Source organism: Acanthochromis polyacanthus, chromosome 9 (genome assembly GCF_021347895.1).
Source record: "Acanthochromis polyacanthus isolate Apoly-LR-REF ecotype Palm Island chromosome 9, KAUST_Apoly_ChrSc, whole genome shotgun sequence".
In the NCBI taxonomy this organism is placed as follows: domain Eukaryota; kingdom Metazoa; phylum Chordata; class Actinopteri; family Pomacentridae; genus Acanthochromis; species Acanthochromis polyacanthus.
In genome coordinates this window covers 14,188,931-14,210,500 of record NC_067121.1, presented here as the reverse complement: position 1 = coordinate 14,210,500, position 21,570 = coordinate 14,188,931, and the positions used below count along the sequence as shown (strand labels likewise).

The window sequence follows — 21,570 nt, the reverse complement described above, 5'->3', positions numbered from 1 at the left end:
AAGATGAGTAGAAAATGTGCAGGAGTGGAGACAGACAGACGGACAGCAACAAGGAGGAAACATTCAGAGCCCAGTCCTCATGGGTGCTCAGTGGATCCCTGTAAATCTTCCTTATATTACTTATTGATTGGCTCACAGCCTCCTCCATGGAAAATGAAAGTCCTCTCCAAGCCCTGCATTCTCATTAAATATGAATAAGAGCGCTGCAGTGTCGCGTCGGTATTTCCATTCTGTATTTGGCCAATTTCTTGTATTTGTGCTCATGAAATTCCATGTGGTAGTGTTAAAACTGAGCGGTGCACCCAGTGATTGTATATAATTACATGACTCAGGAACCATTATTGTGTGATTGTAAAACTTTAGTTTTAAGTGAAACTGTAGTTGCTGAAGGGATCAGCCTTAAAACAGTGTTAAAAGGCAATTTAGCTGCACTCTCCTTTATTCCCTCTGTGTCATGATAACATTGTACTCAAGTTTTCTACTCAAATCTGGGGAAATCAATCTTCAAAAAAAACAGTTGAATGTACACAGAATCGAAAATCATACAAAGGTAAAAAAAATCAACAACAAAAAAACAAACAAAAAAACTTGTTAAACAGGATCATTAATCAATTATGCCATCTTCAGTCCACTCCACTTCATCAGTCCTGCAAAATACACTCAGTGTTTACTTTTGTCAATTATTCATCAAAAAATTATAGTATAGGAATTAAACTACGTTTCTGAGCCACACCTAACCTTTGCTTTAACCCTTTATTATTCATAGGGTTTGGTTGTCTCCAGCAGAGGCAATATTTCAGAGTTTCTTAGGCCATCTCCCAGCCACAAAAACAAGCAAAGTGGAGCACAAGAGGAGCTGTGCTGACAATAGACTGTCCTGTGATGATACCCACCTGTCACTGAAAGTGATTAAACCCTTAATTGTGAATACTTTAAAACCCTTACAAAATTAAAATGGGTGAGTTCTGCAAAAATTCACTGCCCGTACATTTGTCATGAATGGAGGAGGTAGTTACAGAGACTATAATCGTGTTTTGTCCAAGGCTGTACATGTGTTTATTTCTACTGTACAGCAACACATTTTAACATGGAGATCTGTAGCGAGTTGACCACAAGTGACTATTTGAGAAACTGCAGGTTTTGGCTTTTCTGGATTGGTTTCATTTTTCAGCCACAAAAGTTGCTGCTTGGCCATGTAATGGCCAGACCTTATGTCCTTAAGTACCCTATGAAGGAATAGTTTAACACTTAAGGAAAATCTTTCCAAGACAACCACATCTGTCCTCTAAGTTTAGAGCTGTAGCCAGGAGACCATTAGCTTAACTTAGCATCAAGCCTGGCAGCATCTAGCATGTTTCAGAAAATATAGTCACAAACGTGTCAACTGCACCTCGTGAGCCCACCAATGTTGTGTTCTTTTTCTATCTTGCTCAGTCACACCTGTGAGGTTACCAGGCAAACACCTTTCTTTTTTTACATTGAGGTTTGTTTGTCTGTCTATGTGCAAAGATAGCTAAAGCACAGCTACCAAGAGCTTAGATGTTTTTACATCTTTCGGCTTTTGTGTTTGAAATAGCAAAGGAATATACAGTGGTAATATGTGAGCTTTAGAGGGGGGATCTGATTTTCAGCTTTAAACTAAGCCTGGCTAACCTTTTTTCTAGTCTTAATGCTAGTCTAACTTCCCTGGCTGCTAAATATACAAAGATAGAAAGAAAAATGGTATCAGTTTATTTAAAAATGCCTTCAAGTGTTCAGTCCACTGGAATTTAATGTTTGAGTTATAAATGGCCACAGACTGGAGTTACAAGCGATAAAAGCTTTTAATTGTTCAAGCTGTTCATTCATAGTGGTACAAAAAACATACCCATAAATAACACAGTGTTTTATGTTGTCACAACACAGAAATATCCACACCACTGTCAGCACAAATTCACATGTCCTGTCTCCATCTGCTTACAGAGGCTCCTCTCATCATTATGCATGCTGAAAAACCACAACACACTGAAAAACACAACAGCCACACAACTGGTTTCCACCTCAGACAAAAGGAGTTATAGTGAAAGGCTGAGAAGATCTCAGGTGAACATGTTTTGTTACAGCAAACAGAGAGAAATATTTGGTTGCCTTGTGTTGCACACTGTAGCTCCACTGGCTGCTGTTCTTGTCGTCCTGTAATCACGAGCATCTGTGGACACACAAAATAAATCCCTTGAACTAACAGTGCATCAGAAGCATCAGAGGTATACTGTCAATGCCTACAGTAATGTCTTCCACTGCTCTGGAAATCATCTCTTCTGCCATTTTTCTGCTGCGCTTGTGAAATTTAACCCTTAGCACCTTATCTTTTAAACATGAACTTTATATTTGATTAGGCTCCTGAACTATGTTGCCAGAGGTGTGTGCAGCCTGTACGACATCTGAATTCTTGATATTTTCTTCAGCACTCTCTGCGTTTATTAAATTACACTCCGTGAAGAGTGACAGGAGAAGTAGCTGTGTGAGAGTATATGATATGTGACAGGTCATGATTTCAGAATCAAACCTGAATATATGGCGAGCAGTTCGGCCTGCTGAGGTACGACAACGCACCATGCTTAAGTAGATTTAATAGCCATGAGATACTTAAGTGCAATGATTGCTTTATTCAGTTTAATTTCTTTGGACATGACTGAATTATTGACACAATGACTTAAAGTAGTTCATGCAAATAAAAGTGATATTCAATCACACTGGTGGTTGGCCTAAGACAGCAGCTACTTAGGTCCTGATGAAGATGTCTACTGCTGATAAAGAGTGCAGGGGAGGGTTTCATTTCTGTTTTTACCAGCTCAGCATTCCTCCTTCAAATTTTTGCTTCTGTGGATAAAATCTGGACATAGATGTATTGATATTTCCACATTCTTTTTTGTAATCAGTCCTTGTGCAATCATATCTACTTGGTTTCACAGTGTTATAGGGCTTACATGTGTGACTGCTGTCTGGTAGTGTGTGAGCGCCTCTCTGTGGTTCAAATACAAACTGCAGAACCTCATTGAATCCAAGCAATTTGAAAGTCTTTATTTGTTATGGTAAATTATGGCGGTAAATTTTATATGAAACCTTGAATTTTAATGTAAAAGTTACCCTGTGTACCTTTAAATATAAACTGGAATTTATTCAAAGCATTTTTTCAGTCTCTTTCTCACGCATTCATACATTTCCCATCTGCATGAACACTAGATGGTGCTAAGAGAACAGCACTAAGACAAAAATTAAGACACCTTATACTGTCCCTCAGCATGCAGCATTCATTTGTATCCCCACTAGTGAAACAAAGAAAGTCTGCGTGCAAAATATTCAGCCACATTTCTCTATTTATGAATAACGGTCTACCATAAATCGTGCCATTATTAAGTGACCTTGCATTATATGTAGCAGTAATAAATAACTTATGAAAATGAGCCTGCTTCTACTGCCACGCATGGCAGTGGGTAAGATGAAGATAGCATTTTTAAATTAGCCTCAAGATGTGTTCTTGAACAAAACCCGAGTGCACAAGCATATAGAAAATGTTTTAGTTTTCTATTACAGCTTTTTCACTCCTTATATCAAATAATTACAAATATATTTTTAGTATTTCTCAGAAGATATCACAGTGAGACAGTAGTTGAGGACATTGGTCCATTCACTTATGACTGTCTTGATAATCTTATAATCTTAATTTTAGAAAAATTACCTTTGTAGGTGTAGCGGTACTACGATATGATTTATTGCTCTCGTTATTAATAATTGGGGCACCACCCTAGATTCCTAGGGAAAAAATTAATATTAATAAAAAATTAATATTCATAAAAATTTTGATCAATCTCATATCAAAAAGTCTTGAATCCTCGGTTAAATTGACCACATTCTACACAAAGAAACACAAGACTGTAGTTTGATCTAAAATGAGGTATTTATTAACTATATGTTTATGTTTATGACATTAAAAATATGTATCACAGTGAAAATATAACAACAAGTCATAGATTTGGTAACAGGTAAATACAATGGTCATCATTCAACCTAAATGGAGTAATAAAGAAGGAATCAGATTAAACATCACAAATTAATAAATCAGCTTCTGTGAAAGATAGAATCTTGATTTTCGGATATGTTAATGATGAATGATTTCCATTGACGTTGGTAATTCTGTAAACACAAAATACATTCCAGAAATATTAATTTGGCAAGGTTTTGTAAGTTCAGTTCCAGTCTCTTTGTTTCAGTCAAAGAGAGTGAGAGGGTGACTCCAGCCTTCAGCCATAAAGTTTTACGACTTGTTATCTGATCTGTGGAAGGCAGAGACATCTCCGGCTGAGGGTCTCCTAAAGCTGAAAAGGGATTTTAGCATGAAAATTCATTAAACAAACATCCATAGCATATAATTGAAAGTCATTGTCTTTTAAAAAGAAGAAGTTATTCCAGGGGTTTAAATGTTCACAGGAGCTCCATCCTTCTGTGAATGAAAACCTACAGAAATACAAATGTCTCAATCCTCCTATAGAGATGGGTGTTGGTCAGTGCTGGAGAGAGGGACAGCTTATCTGAGTTTTGATCAGCTCAGGAATTCCAGGGCCTTTGCAGTCTTGCTACATAGGGATAATTATGTATACAGTTTATATTGCTTTTCATGCATAGAGCTTAGATACAACCAGAGCTTGAATTTTTATCATTTATAAAAATATATATATATATTACAATAGAAATGAATACTTATTTTGCTAATAAACAAACACTTTTGATGAGTTGTTAATTTTTGTAGTCACAGATGCAATTTGCCTATTTTCCAGTTAGGACCTTCTGCCAAACAAAACAGCAATATATAAGAGCATCACTATGGGCTTTTTCAAAAAATGAATGAATAACCCATTGTTGTGAAAATATGATACTTTTTAACCTTGTTAACATGTCAGTATGTTTTGATAAATAGTTTTCTTTTCAGATGTGTTTGTGTGTGAGCATGTGTGTGTTTGAAAAGAGAATAAGAGGCCAGAGGAAGGACCCCAGCACTGGGTTGCACGTCGACAAAATCAATGTCAGTATGAAGAGTTCATTTGCAAAAACAGGTAACTCCGTTTTATAAATTTTCAGAAAACTCTTTTTTTTTAATTGCTTACTTGAGATAATAATAATAATAATAATAATAATAATAACACTAATAATTTATTTTTTCTCTATTTTGTCATGTATTTTTCTACTGAATCAAATCCACTCAACTTCAGTTTGATTGATATTATCTCAAGTAAACAATAAAAAAAAGTTTTCTGAAAATTTATCAGAACGGAGTTATCTGTTTTGCAAATGAACTCGTCATATGTAAATGAGAATCGTTCCACTATAAACTCCCTCAACTTTGGTGCGGATTTTTTTCTTTCCCCCTACAAACGCATTTTATGGAAACTGGAATATGCTGGAAGACACATTGTGAGGAAATATACAGTCAACAGCATGGCTGAATATTTTCATCATGACACTGCAGTGCACTGATGACAGTCTTAACAACACAAATTCAGATATGCAGAATTTCATATGTAACAAATCTAAAGAACCAACTATGTCTGACTTGCAGAGTGGGACTTTCTGTATCCTTATTCTTCTTCAGAATCAGTTTCCAGCTTGAGCATGAATGGCTGAATTACTCCAACATTCAAATTTGCTGTTGTGTATCACAGACTGCTTTTGCAGTGCAGGAACAGAGTCGTAGGTGAGCTGGGGTCCGTTTCACAAAGCAGGTTTACTGAAAACTCTGAGTCTGCTAACCCTGAAATGAGGGAAACTCTGAGTTTTCCGTTTCACAAAGGGAGGTAACTCAAACCAGAGAAAGAGCGGTAACTCTAGCCTGTTTCACAAAGAGAGGTAACTTAAGCTCTCGGTCAGTTACCGTAGTAACAGACTCTATGAACCTAACCTGGTCGGGACCAGGCTTTTCTCAACCTTGAATTTCTCTCTGTCTCTGCCCTCTTTCAACTGGGGTCACGCCCCCTGAGCTTTAAAATAGAGTGCGCGTTTACAACGCTTCATACAGTAAAGTGAGGAGCCGCTTTATGGGGCGTTCAGGCACACGTCTTAAACTAAGGAATCTATCTTCAAGTGTTTTGGGCAAATTCAATTAATAATTAAAAAGTCAAAAACAAAATATTTTCTGCAAACTTTACCAGATTGTTGTTCTATACGTCCTCAACTACATCTGGTGTAATTTTTAACTTGTTTCACTGTAACATTTTGGATTAATCTGTTGCTGAAGTTATAAACCGCATACAATATAAAACCTGATTTCATAGGCAAATTTAAATATTCATGAAAAAATAAACAATTTGCTTTCTGTAACTTCCACCAGATTCTTGTTCTACATGTCCTCAGCTACCTCTGTGGTGATTTTCAGAAAACAATTTGTTTGTATTTTAATTAAAATTTTAATTTAATTTAATTTAATTTAATTAATTTTAATTTAATTAATTAATTTAAATATTAATGAAAAAAACATTAAAAAAAATGTTTTCTGCCCACCTCCACCACTTTCTTGTTCTACATGTCCTCAACTACCTCTGTGGTGATTTTCAGCTCATTTCACTGTAGCATTTTGAAATAATCAGGTGCTGAAGTTATAGACCACATGCAGTACAATACTAGCCTTGCCGTGCTAGACAACCCACGGCAACAAATTTAATTCTCTGCCAGGGTGGGTCTAGTTACCCTCCATAAGGCTCGAGGTTGGATGCTCCTAAAACTGGCCGGACGAATCACCATGAAGTGTAGAGTCAGCGTAACTAAGTGACGACAGAGGCGCGACGATTCTGACAGAAACAACCAGCGCACAATAAACAGTTATCTTTCGACTCGGCTTTGGCCACAGCCCTTAAAGATTTAAAGCTAAAATTCAACTTGAAAGATAAACAAAGGACGGCACTGAAGTGTTTCATTGAGAAGAAAGACGTATTTGGACTTATGCTGACGGGATATGGCAAATCCTTAATATACCACTTGGCTCCGCTGATTGGGAAGCTAATGGGACTTAGCCACAATCCGGCGCTCAAGGAACTACGTCAGCCTATTCGTTGCGCTGATTGGTTGTATACTTACCCAATTGCTGCAGAGTGATTTAAAAGACAACCTTTTAGCCCGCCTCACTCCCTGTCGAGCGTTCCTAGACCCTTGTGTCTTAAGAGCTGGGTCTAGCATGGCTAGGCAAGTACAATACCTGCTTTCATGGACAAATTAAAATATGAATTAAAAAACAGAAACAATTTGTTTTCTGTAACTTGCACCAGATTATTGTTTTACATGTCCTTAACTACCACTGTGGTGATTTTCAACTTGTTTCACTGTAGCATTTTAGAGTAATTTGTTGCTGAAGTTATAGACCGCATACAATATATAACCTGCTTTCATGGGCAATGTCAAATTTAAAAAAAAAAACATATTCAAATTGTTTTCTACATACTCCCCCACAAAATTGTTCTACATGTCCTCAATTACCTCTGTGTTTATTTTCAACTTGATCTGTTAAATAAATTTTAAATCATATTCTGTTAATGACATTGTGCTGCAACCTCAGACTGGGATTAGTCATTTTAATTTCTTTTAGGATTTCCCAGTGTGATTGGCTGCATAGATGGCACACACATCCCCATCACAGCTCCATCACATAATGAAGGCGATTATGTGAATAGGAAGTCCATTCACAGCATGAATGTGCAGGTAGGTAGATGGACTACGTTTTCTAAATGTTAAAGACTGCATCATAATTCAACATCTGTCTTTCTCTGCACTGTCAAGATCATATCTGATGCTGCATACATCATTTCTAATGTGGAGGCCAAGTGGCCTGGGTCTGTTCATGACGCAAGAATTTTTCGAGGGTCTAACCTGAGCAACAGACTGCAACGTCTGCAGCCTAATGTGCTCAACACACAGTGCGCGATACTTGGCAGTGGCAGGCGACGGCGACACACGGCGTGCTGTGCAAAAGCACAGATCGCTTGTCTCCCTCACTTCTGATTGGCTGTGAAATTGGAGGGATTTTTTACATTTTCAAAGAGTTTCATGACAGAAAAGCATAAAGATGATGAGCCAGAAGATATTTCTTGATTTAGCCGAAATTTTACTATTGACATTGGCTTATAAAAGAAAGAAACTACCCTGGGTCCATGCCATATTACAAACTAGGAAAGAGCATGGAGAATGCCAGATCTCAGAAAAGACCCAGAAAAACTCCGGGCCTACTTTAGCTGAAAACAATAGTTGAAAACCAGAGCGGACCATTAATGTATAGGAGCGGACTGTACTGTATAACATGCTGTAAGTTCATTGGTCAGTGAGTGAAACCCTCGCTGATTGGTTGAAGCTCCAAGCGACAGCGACAAAAGTTGAACATTTTTCAACTTTCTTGTGTCGTGTTGCAAGCCAGCGGGTGCACGTCTACGTGAACGCGCGCGAAATTTTACATGCACGAAGGTCGCCGTCGCGTTGTTGGGAGGGGAGAAAGCGGTGTTCGTCTCGTCACACAACAGCCATAGAAAATGAATGGAGCGTGATTGTTGTCGCCTCCTGTGTGTTGAGCCCATAAAGATTTTCACAATATAATTCAGTTGTCTCTCTAACCCTCCTTTAATATACTCTAATGTATCCACTATACATTACAGGAGGGTTTGATGGCCTTCTGCGGGGTGAGAGGGGTTACCATGCCAACCTAGGCTGATGACCCCATACCCTGACCCTGAACCAGGCCCCCAACAGAACTTCAACCGGGCTCATTGCAGGACGAGAGCAAAGTTGGAGAGGACCTTAGGCCTGCTGAAAGCCCATTTCCAGTGCCTACGTTACTTCAGGGTGACCCCTGAGAGGGCCTGTGATATTATTGTGGCATGTGTTGTTCTTCATAATATTGCCACTATTAGAAGAGAGCAACACCCTGCTGTACAATTTGAAGACCCAGATGATGACCCCATCCACTTGCCAGCTATCCAGGATGGCAGAGCAATCAGAGACACGATATGCAATAATCACTTTAGAGTTTAAGTCACCATCATCACCACCACCACCACAGCAGTCAAATATACACACGATACACGTTTCTTTTGGTCTTCTTTATTTCCTACAAATAAAAGAGCCAGTTTAGTTAATGTTCCAGTAGTTAACATAATTGACCCTTCTCTAAGTCCCGCCCCCCTTGGTTACTGTTGCTATGCCTGTCAAGCTTTCCCTCCTAGCATGAAATATGGAGTTTTTAGCGGTACCGGTGAGTGATATTTCTCAGGAGATATGTGCAAATTTCTCGACATATTCTACAGCGATATCAGAGAGAAGCAGACAGAAGGGTCTCCAATATGTTTTTGAGAACTCCATTCACCAAATTAAATGTTGGTGGAGTGCAAATGAAGAGGACATTAAAATAAAGGGAAAAGCACACAGATCTCAGTGTAAGCGCCAAACACCCCATGTATTGTCACTTCACATCAAAAATAATCATATACAAGAACAACAATGTTCTTGTACAGCAGGGTAAGCCGATATGTATTATATACATTTAAATTAATGTTATGTCAACTGTCATTATCATGTGTCTGCCCATTTCTTGCTTAGCTAAATTTGTGTTTGTTTACAGCGCGCCAGGATATTGGTCACATATAGTGGGGCTGATCGATACACTTGATCTCATTAAGGCACAGCAAAGCCCAGCATTATCTTGCACAAGTTTGCCACAACAGTGGCACAAACCAAGGGGTTACAACATTAATGCAGTACCGATCTCATCTGTTGTTGTAGCCAAAGATAGACATGAGTGTAGGCGGAGACCCGTAGATTGCTGCTACAAAGGAAGCAGGTAGGATCATATTTAGGAAGATGAGGTACTGTACAATGAGCTCTATATTGAGCAGCCACAGGATTTGAGAATTCAGTTGTAGGGCATCCGTCCACAAAATATCAGAAGTTGTCTCTATATATCACCAGTATTTATTTTGCTCAAATAATACACGGTAGCTCAAGTTTTAAGAGAAGTAACCTTCTATTGAGACGTCTTTCTTTGCTAATGTTATCTGACCTAACACACAGAGCTACGGTTAGCTAATGTTAGCTAGCAACTTACCTTAGAAGAGACGTAGGCGTTCTTATTGATTTTGGAGGGATTCAGCTGATCATGCGGTCTCCCACACTGCTTAATCCACACGCGGCACCTTTCTTCTTGTGTCTTTGGCTTGGGGAATGCAAAAAAATCATTCAAAAATCGATTCCAGCTTTGCGGATAACGAGTGTCGGACTTGCAAGTACCGTACGCACACCACTTTGGCATATTGTCTTCTGCTGAAAGCTTGACAGACCTCTCGGACCTAGTTACAGTTGCTAAGTTAGGATTGGACAGTAGCCATTTGTGGGTGGGGTTTAGTGAAGGGTCAATTCACCTGTGACCATGCACCCACCTCTAACTTGTGCTCCAGTATTTCAAGTTCCAGATCTGCCTTCCTAATCTGACAGTCCAAGTATTGCATTTCTTTATCTGTTTTTTGAAGTTTTCTCAGCAAATGCAGTTTGTATATCTGTTTTACTGGTAATAGATAGATGACATTAAATTATACAGTTGCACATGAATTCCATGGAATGAACCTCTGGTGTTTACTGAACACTGTGTCAATCTGTGCAGTGGAATCTGAGGGACCATCCTGCTGCTGCCCAGCCATGCTCTGTTAGAGAATGTGCAATACTTCAGTGTGGGTTAAAGGCATTAGAGGAGATTTAATTTCCTACGACTTTGAACGTAGCATGCGCATGCGCACATACAACCTCTCCCTCACCCCCCTCTAACCTCCCCCCTCTTAACATTTACGAAGAATCGCCCCCCTCCAGAAACTTGCGTAGGACTCGTGAAGTTGCCTACAGCCGCAGTATAATACAATAATACATTTTACCTGTCCAGAAGGAATTTAGCAACCAAGGCATCTGTCTTTAGGTCCATTTGTTGCTTGAGCTGATGCCATCGCCCAAATGACTCGCCAATAATCACTTTTGTTTTTGCATTCTCGCGATCCAGTTGTCTTTTATTTTCTCTGACCTCAAAAAATGCCTTTCTTTTACGACTGGGTCCCCCTGGATCTTTATCTGCCATTATGTAAAAAAGATGAGCAAAACAAGTTGCCAGCTAACTACGAAGCTATACCAAAGCAACACATACACAAAACACGTAAGTCCAAGGCGTACGTAATCTACGTAACTAGGCCTGAGCCGGAAGATTTTTGATTGACAGGAAAGGGAGCAAAGCAAATGCCTCGGTCCGAGCACGTTGATTGGCTGATGTTTTTCAGGTCCTGCCATGTCCACAGTTATTTTTAAAAAAAATTATTTTAGAAACCATACATACAAGTCCACTAAAGGTCAGTATATTCATTTTATGTGAATCAGACAAATTAAACAACAAAAACATCCTCCATAATGCCTTTAAATGTCACACTCTGTATTCCACCAGAATGTTAAGAAAGGTGAAAAGGAAGAGAACTATCGGTAACATACCTCTATATGCCTTTCTGAATCCCCCTCTGTGAAGGCAGCAGACACAGTTTCATCCTCTTCATCCGAGATGAGTGATATGTTTCAGTATATACTGGTATACCATTTGGCAAAATCTTTTGAGTATTGCGTACTTACAGTTACAAGGTCGGTTGTGGTGCTCCCTCCAGGGATTCCTTCAGCCACTGGCCTTCCCAAATTCTGGTTTAGGGCCAGGTCCTCTGCCTCAGTGCCCGCAACCCGTTTTGCAGGCATCTGCTTTCTTTCTGTTGGCTGAGTAGAAGTCTGTGTTAGTTTAAATAGGCTTAAGTATTTAACAGAACATGATATGGATTAAGAAATTTAGGCTATGTATGGGATAAAACAACTGCACAGTCACACAGACACTTTATATTTATGATACTTTACAATTATAACATGGTCAAAATGAATTACCTTCATGAGATTATGCCAAGGTCTTACCTTTTTGAACAGTGTTTTTATATTTCATCTTATGGGCTCGACACACAGGAGGCGACAACAGTCGCGCTCCATTCATTTTCTATGGCTCTTGTGCAAGGAGACGAACATCGCTTTCCTCCCTCCCAACAACGTGACATTCGTACATGTGAAATTTCGCGCCGTTTACATAGACGTGCACCCGCTGGCTTGCGACGCGATACAAGAAAGTTGAAAAATGTTCAACTTTTGTCGCTGTCGCCTGGAGCTTCAACCAATCAGCAAGGGTTTCACTCACTGACCAATGAGCTTACAGCATGTTACACAGTATAGTCTGCTCCTATACATTAATGGTCGCTCCGGTTTTCAACCATTGTTTTATAAGCCAATGTCAATAGTAAAATTTCGGCTAAATCAAGCAATATCTTCTGGCTCATCATCTTTATACTTTTCTGTCATGAAACTCTTTGAAAACGTAAAAAATCCCTCCAGTTTCGCAGCCAATCAGAAGTGAGGGAGACAAGCGATCTGTGCTTTTGCACAGCGCGCCATGTGTCGCGGTTGCCTGCCGCTGCCAAGTACCGCGCACCGTGTGTTGAATTTATCTCCTGTTGCAATGACTTTCGCATTTCCCCCTCAACTGTCGCTCCCCGTGGGAGGCAATAGTCGTGTTCCACTCATTTTCTATGGCTCTTGTTCAACGTGACGAACATCGCTTTCCCCCCTCCCAACAATGCGACGCCGTCATTCGTGCATGTGAAATTTCGCGTGCGTTCACGTAGACGTGCACTCGCTGGCTTGCGACGCGATCAGGGACGGCTGGTATAAATGGGCTAACAGGGCTAAGCCCTCCCAGGCCAACACAAAAAAGATCAGAAAATAATTTTTTAAATAACTTACAACAGATTGTTTTAAGTTTAGGTGAAAACAAAGGTAGCAACAGCACCAATCAGTCAAAAGAAAAACATAGAATATCTCTAAATGGGCTTATTTTTTACAGCCCCAGCAGATACAGTCCGCTTTCATTCATTTCATTCTAGTAAGTGATTGACAGGTGTCATGTCCCGCTCCCGTGATTTACTGATCGTTTGGGCTAGCTTCAGTCAGCCCACAGGCCTTTGACGCAGCAAGAAAAGGTTAAGCTATGGCGGCCGTTAGCATGAACGAGGTGGATTATTTGCTTTCATGTCCATTTTCCTCAATGTCTTTGGAGGAAAAGCTGGAAGTTAAGAGACTGGGATCACATCGGCCATCGATGTGAGCTTCTTTTCAAATAAGGTAGGCCCATGTTGACCTGTTATAGGACTGTGACACCTTGTTTTTGCTGAGGTTATCTGTTGTACTGAAGGTGTGTTTTGCACTACATGTCGCCAAACAGCTGTAATAAGACAGTTGCAGCAGGCTATCTGTGGACAGTCGTTGCAATTGGAACACGTTTTGTAGTGGTGTGTGTGTGTGTGTGTGTGTGAGTGAGAGAGAGTGTTGATGTAGAACACTAAAAAAGTATAGTGTACCTGTAATTGATATAACTGTGTGTATCATAGGTGATGTTGCTTTTGCAGCTGTGTTAACCATTTAATCGGTATTATGCATTTGTTAGCCCACCCAACAAATTTCACCACCAGCCGCCACTGGACACGATACAAGAAAGTTGAATAATGTTCAACTTTTGTCGCTGTTGCCTGGAGCTTCAACCAATCAGCGAGGGTTTCATTCACTGACCAATGAACTTACAGCATGTTACACAGTACAGTCTGCTCCTGTACATTAATGGTCCACTCCGGTTTTCAACCATTGTTTTCAGCTAAAGTAAGTCCGGAATTTTTCTGGGTCTTTTCTGAGATCTGGCATCAAATGGTGGTATTCTCCATGCTCTTTCCTAGTTTGCAATATGGCATGGACCCAGTTTCGTTTCTTTCTTTTATAAGGGCGGCATAGATCAGTGGGTAGAGTGGCCGTCTCACAACCGGAGGGTTGTGGTTTGATCCCCCGGCCCGTTGTGCTCATGTCGAGGTCCTTGAGCAAGACACCGAACTCCTAATTGCTCCTGGTGGGTCGTGGTTAGCGCCTTGCAGCTTCCGCCATCAGTGTGTGAATGGGTCAATGTGATGTATCATGTAAAGTGCTTTGGATAAAAGCGCTATATAAATACAACCATTTATTTATTTACCATTTATAAGCCAATGTCAACAGTAAAATTTCGGCTAAATAAAGCAATATCTTCTCATCATCTTTATGCTTTTCTGTCATGAAACTCTTTGAAAAAGTAAAAAATCCCTCCAATTTTCCAGCCAATCAGAAGTGAGGGAGACAAGCGATCTGTGCTTTTGCACAGGGCGCCATGTGTCGCCCTCGCCTGCCGCTGCCAAGTGTGATGAATTTATCTCCTGTTGCAATAACTTTCGCATTTCCCCCTCAACTGTCGCTCCCCGTGTGTCGAGCCCATTAGACTTCTCCCCCGCCGGATTGCACCTAAATGAAATAACTTAATAGGCTACCATTCAAACAGTTTTCCCTTGTAATATTATCATGATTGCAAAGGACTACATTTAAACTTATGTATTGACCCAAGTAGCGATGTTCTCCCACGCTGTCTCCCTCTCTTTTGCAGCTGTAGCTGTGTTGCACTTCTCTCTAATACCGTGTTCGAAGTCGCCTTATGAGCGCATTAAGATCTCCAGTTCAAGTGGTGTAAAAAAACGCAGCCCTCCACTTCCCCGTTGCCATAGTGACTCGTCGAATCTGGGCTCCGTTGATGCTGTCTTCTTATAGTTGTGGTGTATGTGCTTAACTTTGGGTGAAACTACTCCGAGTTGATTAAATCAACTCAAATCAGCTGTTCTGGAACCGGAAACTCAGAGTTTCCTATCTTAGAGTAGATCAACTCAGAGTTCAGGGTTATACTCAGAGATTGTTGAACCTGCTTTGTGAAACAGATCCCTGGTGTGCTTGAGCTACAGTGAGTGTAGACGGGGAGATTTGCACATTCTGGTTTCAGAGTTTCATCTAAGCCATTTAAGATCATTTAGATCAAGACCAGGAAGCCGCAGGTCCTGATGGAATCGGCTCCAGGCTCCTCAGAGACTGTGCAGACCAGCTCTGTCAGGTGCTGATGCACATCTTTAACCTGAGCCTGAGTCTGGAGAGAGTTCCTGTGTTGTGGAAGACTTCCTGCCTGGTTCCTGTCTCAAAGATCAGGAACCCCAGGGAGCCAAACCACTTCAGACCTGTGGCCCTCACTTCTCATCTGATGAAGACCATGGAGAGGAACATCCTCAGGAACCTCCGTCCCCAGGTGAGCCCACATCTGGACCCACTGCAGTTCGCTTCCCAACCGAACATTGGAGTGGATGATGCAGTCGTCTACCTGCTGCACAGATCGCTGACTCACCTGGAGGACACCGGCAGCACTGTGAGGGTCATGTTCTTTGACTTTTCCAGTGCTTTCAACACAATCCAGCCTTCTCTGCTCAGGGCAAAGCTTGAGGGAGTGGGAGTAGACTGTCACCTGACTGCTTGGACCATCGACTACCTCACCAATAGACCACAGTACGTGAGGCTTCAGGACTGTGTGTCTGATGTAGTAGTCAGCAGCAGGGGGGCCCCACAGGGGACAGTGCTCTCTCCCTTTCTCTTCATCCTGTACACATCGGACTTCCACTACAACTCTGGGAGCTGTCACCTCCAGAAATTCTCTGATGATACAGCCATTGTTGGGTGTGTGTCTGATGGGGACGAGCTGGAGTACAGGACGGTCATCTCTGACTTTGTCGACTGGTGTGAGCGAAACCATCTGCAGCTCAACACCGGTAAGACGAAGGAGATGATCATCGACTTCCGCAGGAGGAGGGCACCTCAGACTGCACCGGTGAGCATCTAGGGTTTGGACATTGAGATACTGGACTCTTACAAATACCTGGGTGTTCACCTCAACAACAAACTGGACTGGTCACACAACACAGAGGTCCTGTACAAGAAGGGCCAAAGTCGTCTCCACCTGCTGAGGAGACTGAGGTCCTTTGGAGTGTGCAGGACTCTGCTCCAGAAATCTATGACTCTGTGGTAGCATCTGCTGTTTTCTATGCAGTGGTCTGCTGAGGAGCAGGGAGCACTGAAAGGGACAGAAAGAGACTGAACACACTGGTCAGGGGGGCCGGTTCTATCCTGGACTGTTCCTTGGACTCCATAGAGGAGGTGGGTGAGAGGAGGATGTTGGCAAAGCTCACATCCATCATGGACAATCCCTCTCATCCACTGCATGACACTGTGGAGTCGTTAAGTAGCTTCTTCAGCAGCAGACTGAGACACCCACCCTATAAGAAGGAGCACTATCGCAAGTCATTCATTCCATCTGCTATAAGACTTTATAACATCAGCATCACTGGCTGATGTTAACATAAACTGGACTTTATCACATCATCCTTTATCACATAATGTGCACAGTTCTTGCACTATTTGAATTTTCCTACACTCACATCATTCCATAAGCCACTTTTTCCACCCTCCACCCTTGTGCATATTGTAAATATTATTATGACTATAACTATATTGTTGTTTATTGCTGCTCACTGTATGCTGTAACATGGGAAATTTCCCCTGACATGGGGAGTAATAAAGATTATCTTATCTTATCTTAAAGGCAGGAATGGAATGTTTTCATGGGGGAAGAAAATTCAAATTATGTAGGTCTAATACAGAAATATTATTTTTTAGGAGGTGAGTCAATGACCAGTTCGTTAATTTCGGCTGTACTTACGATTCCTGTATTTTACATTTTATATTAAGATTTCACTACTTTAAATTTGCCAGAAAGACATTTGGAAGATCCTACATCACCAAATTTTTGATACATCTATGTTAATCTTTGTTTGGACGAATTAATTATGAAACAGTCCATGTAGTTCGGTCCAAATTTTGTAAGGGGGATCGGGGTCTCTTATGATCAGCACTGTGGTGGCACACATTTTTTAAAGGGAGTTTAAAGTCTTTCTCTGCCACCAATAAATAAAACAAAATTACTGTGTCTTGTAATTCTCAGCAGCTGAAGTGTGAGACATAGAGGTAAAAGGAGGATTTTGTTTTGGTTCATCCATCCATCCATTCTCTATACAGTACACCGCTTTATCCTCACTAGGGTCGCGTGGGGGTGCTGGAGCCTATCCCAGCTGACTCGAGCGAAGGCAGGGGACACCCTGGACAGGTTGCCAGTCTGTCACAGGGCTACATATAGTACAGACAAACAATCACACTCACATTCACACCTATGGACAATTTAGAATTATCAATTAACCTCAGCATATTTTTGGACTGTGGGAGGAAGCCAGAGTGCCCGGAGTAAACCCACGCATGCATAGGGAGAACATGCAAACTCCATGCAGAAAGATCCCAGGGATCTTCTTGCTGCAAGGCGAAAGTGCTAACCACTACTCTACTGTGCAGCCACCTGTTTTGGTTCAATCTCTGTTTTTGCTGAGCGGAGTGTTTGAGTCGGCGCTCCCCCTGGGCTCCTGCTGAATGGTACGGTCCGGAGCGGCTCGCTGTGTAGTTGCAGGTCTCTGACAGTCTGGATCCAGGAAACTCCAGCAGTAGAACATCTCCGGAAAGAACAGCAGATTTATCTCCCACAGTGACCATGTTTAAAGGCAGGCGCCACAACCAGAGATGTGAGTATGGATTACCGACAGATGAGTTAGTGTCGCTGAAGTTCATGTTGTCAGGATCGACCCTTGTCTTCCTAATTATAATAATAGTAATGATAATAATAATAATTTTGGAAGTATAGTGAGGCTCACGGTGGAGTAAACAGAACTATATAGCTGATTAGCTCAGGCGCTTCTCGGGTTCTTAAAAACTTCATAATTGCTCATGTGTGACTAAATCTCTGGATTGAAGTTTGTGTCTGCTGCACTCTTTTTCTTCAACATTTTAACATGTAGCTAAATGTGTATTTAATTTGCAATGCATTGTGAGCATTTGCACTGCTGCTTTAATCCTGCATCACAACTTGATTATAGACAGTGAGCTTAAGAGCTGCAAAAATTAACCAGTAGTCAGCTATTCATTTAATCGGCAACCATTTTGAAAATCGGTCAGTCAGTTTAAGTTTTTTTTTTTTTAATCTGATTTTAGCCTCGTTAAAATGACCTCCTCTTTGTCAATAAAGAGAATATTTCTTAGGCTGTGGACAAAACAAGACATTTGAGGATGTTATTTTGTGTATTGGGATTTTTTTTAAATCTTTGACATTTTGTAGGCCAAAAATCAGTCAGTTAATTGGGAAAATAATCTACAGATTACTTTGCAATAATAACAGCAATCCTTAGCTGCAGCTTTGGGTTGAAATTTGTTCAGCATGTTTCAGCTGTTTAACATGTAATGTGTATTTTCCAATCGAGCTTATTTTGCATTGTGCACTCTTACCCTGTAGTTTAAATCACGCATGACAAACTGAAAAGGCAATGATTTAAATCATACAAGATATATAATAACAATGATTAATTGTTATGGCCATGCTAATAGTAGTTTACCCAGTTCCTGCCTTTTTCCCCTGAACTGTGTGCATAACCAACACTTAATTCAATCTATTAGCGGACTGCAGTCTAACAAATTAGAGTGTGGTTGTCTTGTGCAAAAAAGTGTGTTCCGCGAGTGCTGCTTAGGTGCCTTTGAGCAAGGTGTCTTTACTGTTCAGTGGTTGCACCTGACTGCTCCAGGTGTGTGCATAAGAGGTGAAATGCTGAAGGACTTATTTTTGCTTGTGCGACAAATCTCTGTGTGAATGAATAACTCCAAATATTAATGAATATGTACTGATATGTAATCAACATCAGGTATTCATGAAATGAGTGTGTTGTACATTTGAAAGTCTTTTAATATTATTCATCGAAATTCAATTATTTTTACTGTTATAATATGCCTTTCTGTTAAAGGCCCGAGGTCTTGGTCCTGATTGGAATCAGTAAAGACATTATGCACTTTAGATGAAGGCATACCTGCAAGCTTTGAAGGTTATAGTCTTGGAAAACAGTTGTAACATTAAAGTTGGCAGAATCCACATCCTGTTATGGTTATTGTCCTTTGTGTATGTTTTTGGGCTTGTGTGTCTCTGTCTCCCTCTGTCTGTTGTCTTCCCCTTCTGTCTCTCTCCCAGTTGCTCGTCCCCTGGCTCTGTCACCTCATTAACTGATCACTGTCAACTGCAGTCAATTAGCTCCATTCATATCACCTGGTCTCCTTCCCTCCTATTTAAGCCCTGCCTTTCCCTCAGTTCTTTGCTGGCGCATAGTTGGATTTACATGCTGCTTCTCTCTCCACTCCCCACCTTCCCTACTGGATTTCATCAGTTTGTTGGACTTCTTCACTTTTTCACCTTTTTCTGGATTACCCCCTTTGAACTCAAATTGTTTGTTGGACTCCAGTTTGCTCTTGCCCTAGTTGTTTGTCTCGCCGTATGTAAGTACCTTTTTAGCCTTGTCGTTTGCCACTGTCTAGTTTTGTTTTTAGTGTCCATTTCAGTCCCGCTTTCAGTTTGTAGGGATTTTCGTTTTTGCTTAATAAATCCTTTAATTATGTCCAGTGTTGTGTCTGTAATGTCTGCGCCTGGGTTTTCCACACCCCACAATCCTGACACATCCAGTGTATATGCAGCTAGTTAAAACATTACCTTAGCTGTAGTGTAATTACATCTAAGATATGTTGAATTACATCTTGCTGGCTACAATAAACTGTTCAGAATCTTGTTAATGTCACGGTTTTAGGTTGGACTCGAGCAGAGGAGCACACTACCGAGGCAGGAATGGAGATTTAAGGAGGTTTAGTGGCAAATGAAGTGGGTCTGGGGGTGAGTTCAGAATGCACCTGGAGGTTCGTCTGGTTCTGGAGAGGGGGAGCTGGGGATCGGCGGCCGTCGTCGGTTCCGTGGGGGAGTCGAGTGTGGCGGCAGATAGTTATGGGATCTCTGGCGGCGGTGGGGCTTGGTTTGGGGATGGAGATCCGGGAGGGATGGTGTCGCGGGAGAAGGAAGGGCAGACGTAGATGGTCCAGGCGGGGATGAGGAACGAACCGGCTGAGAACAAGCAGAGCACGGCAGGCAGGAGTCTGGACAGCAGGCCCTGAGTGCAGACAGAAGAGAAAACACGTTAGCAAAAATGTTTCACAGAATGCAGAGCTTACTGTGCGGCGAGAAAGAGACTGACGGGTCTGTCAAGTACAACAATCTGGCGGAGAATGGAGGAGTGAACCGGTCTTTTGTAGCAGAGGCAGGTGATTAGTGGAATGATCTTCAGCTGTCCAGACTCTCACGAAGCGGCTGATTGTCTGAGTGGCGTCAGCTTGGCTGTGCTTCACTCAGAGTGCTGCTGGAGAGAGAGAGGGAGAAAGGGAGAGGAAAAAATGGGAGATAGATGGGAAAACGGTATTTGGATGCCAGATAGGGAGAGGGTGAGAAGAGGGTTCTGACAGTACCCCCTCCTCAACGGGCGCCTCCTGGCGCCCCACGAAGTCGGTCTGGGTGAGCACGGTGAAAATCCCGGATTAGTGAAGGATCCAGGATACGGCTTTTAGGGACCCAAGTCCACTCCTCAGGGCCATAACCCTCCCAGTCCACTAGATATTGAAGGCCCCTACCCCGGCGGTGGACATCCAGCAGGTGGGACACAGTGTAAATGGGGTCTCCATCCAAAAGTCGGGGGGGTGGGGAGGCCGGAAAGGAAGGGGCCAGCGGGCTTTCCTGAACCGGTTTAATCTGGGAGATGTGGAACATGGGGTGAACTTTCATGGTGGGGGGGAGACGGAGGCGGACTGCGAAGGGGTTTATGATCTTGGTGATTTCAAAGGGGTCGATAAACCGAGGGGACAATTTTCTGGAGGTGGCACGGAGGGGTAGATCCTTAGCTCGCAGCCAGACCCGTTGACCGACCACATGGATCGGTGCCTCGGGCCGATGTCAGTTGGCCTGATCTTGAGTTCGACGAGATGTACGGAGGAGGGCGACTCAGGCCTGACGCCAGGTGTGAGTGCACCGACGGATATGAGCCTCCACCGATGGCACCGCAATTTCTCTCTCCCGATCCGGGAAGAGTGGTGGCTGGTATCCATAGCCGCAGTGGAAAGGGGAGAGGCCAGTGGCGACGCTGGGAAGGGTGTTGTGGGCGTACTCCACCAAGGGGAGATAGGAGCTCCAGGCGCTGGGGTTCTTCGATGTTAAACACTGGAGGGTGGCCTCCATCTCCTGATTCAGCCGCTCCATCTGGCCATTGCTTTCTGGGTGAAAACTGGAGGTTAGGCTGACCTTGGCCCCAAGAGCGGAACAGAATGCTCGCCATACTTGCGAGGTGAATTGTGGTCCTCGGTCAGAGACAATATTGAGGGGAATGCCGCGTGCTCGGAAGACATGGGTCACTAACAGATCTGCTGTTTCACGGGCTGAAGGGAGCTTGGGTAGGGGAATGAAGTGGCCAAATTTGGTAAAACGGTCAATGATAGTGAGGATGGTGGTCATACCATGAGAGGGGGGTAGGCCGGTCACAAAGTCCAAAAAGATGTGAGACCAAGGTCGCCGAGGAATGGGTAGTGGGTGGAGGAGTCCAGAGACTGGCTGATTGGAGGTTT

The 21,570-nt window shown here is 42.1% G+C and overlaps 1 protein-coding gene and 1 long non-coding RNA gene across 15 annotated transcripts in view; one reads left to right on the top strand and one right to left on the bottom strand.

Annotated features, from left to right (window-relative positions):
- Window positions 1–21,570, top strand: part of LOC110968734 (RNA-binding Raly-like protein) — a 93,377-nt gene that overhangs the window by 25,529 nt on the left and 46,278 nt on the right. For 2 of the 14 annotated variants that reach the window (XM_051953391.1, XM_051953396.1), the window contains one exon: window positions 7,610–7,722. The exons of 11 other annotated variants lie outside the window; for them this stretch is intronic. In XM_051953391.1, the coding sequence (XP_051809351.1) occupies window positions 7,610–7,722 (113 nt within the window). Of the gene's footprint in view, window positions 1–7,609; window positions 7,723–12,971; window positions 14,741–21,570 lie in introns of those variants that run through there. One more of the 14 variants, XM_051953397.1, reaches the window with a different exon arrangement.
- Window positions 1,805–20,327, bottom strand: LOC110968735 (uncharacterized). Its single transcript, XR_007944273.1, has 5 exons — window positions 20,157–20,327; window positions 17,405–20,072; window positions 11,527–11,796; window positions 10,112–10,219; window positions 1,805–2,188 (listed from the first exon to the last, which is right to left on the bottom strand). It is a non-coding gene; the product is annotated as an uncharacterized LOC110968735 (long non-coding RNA).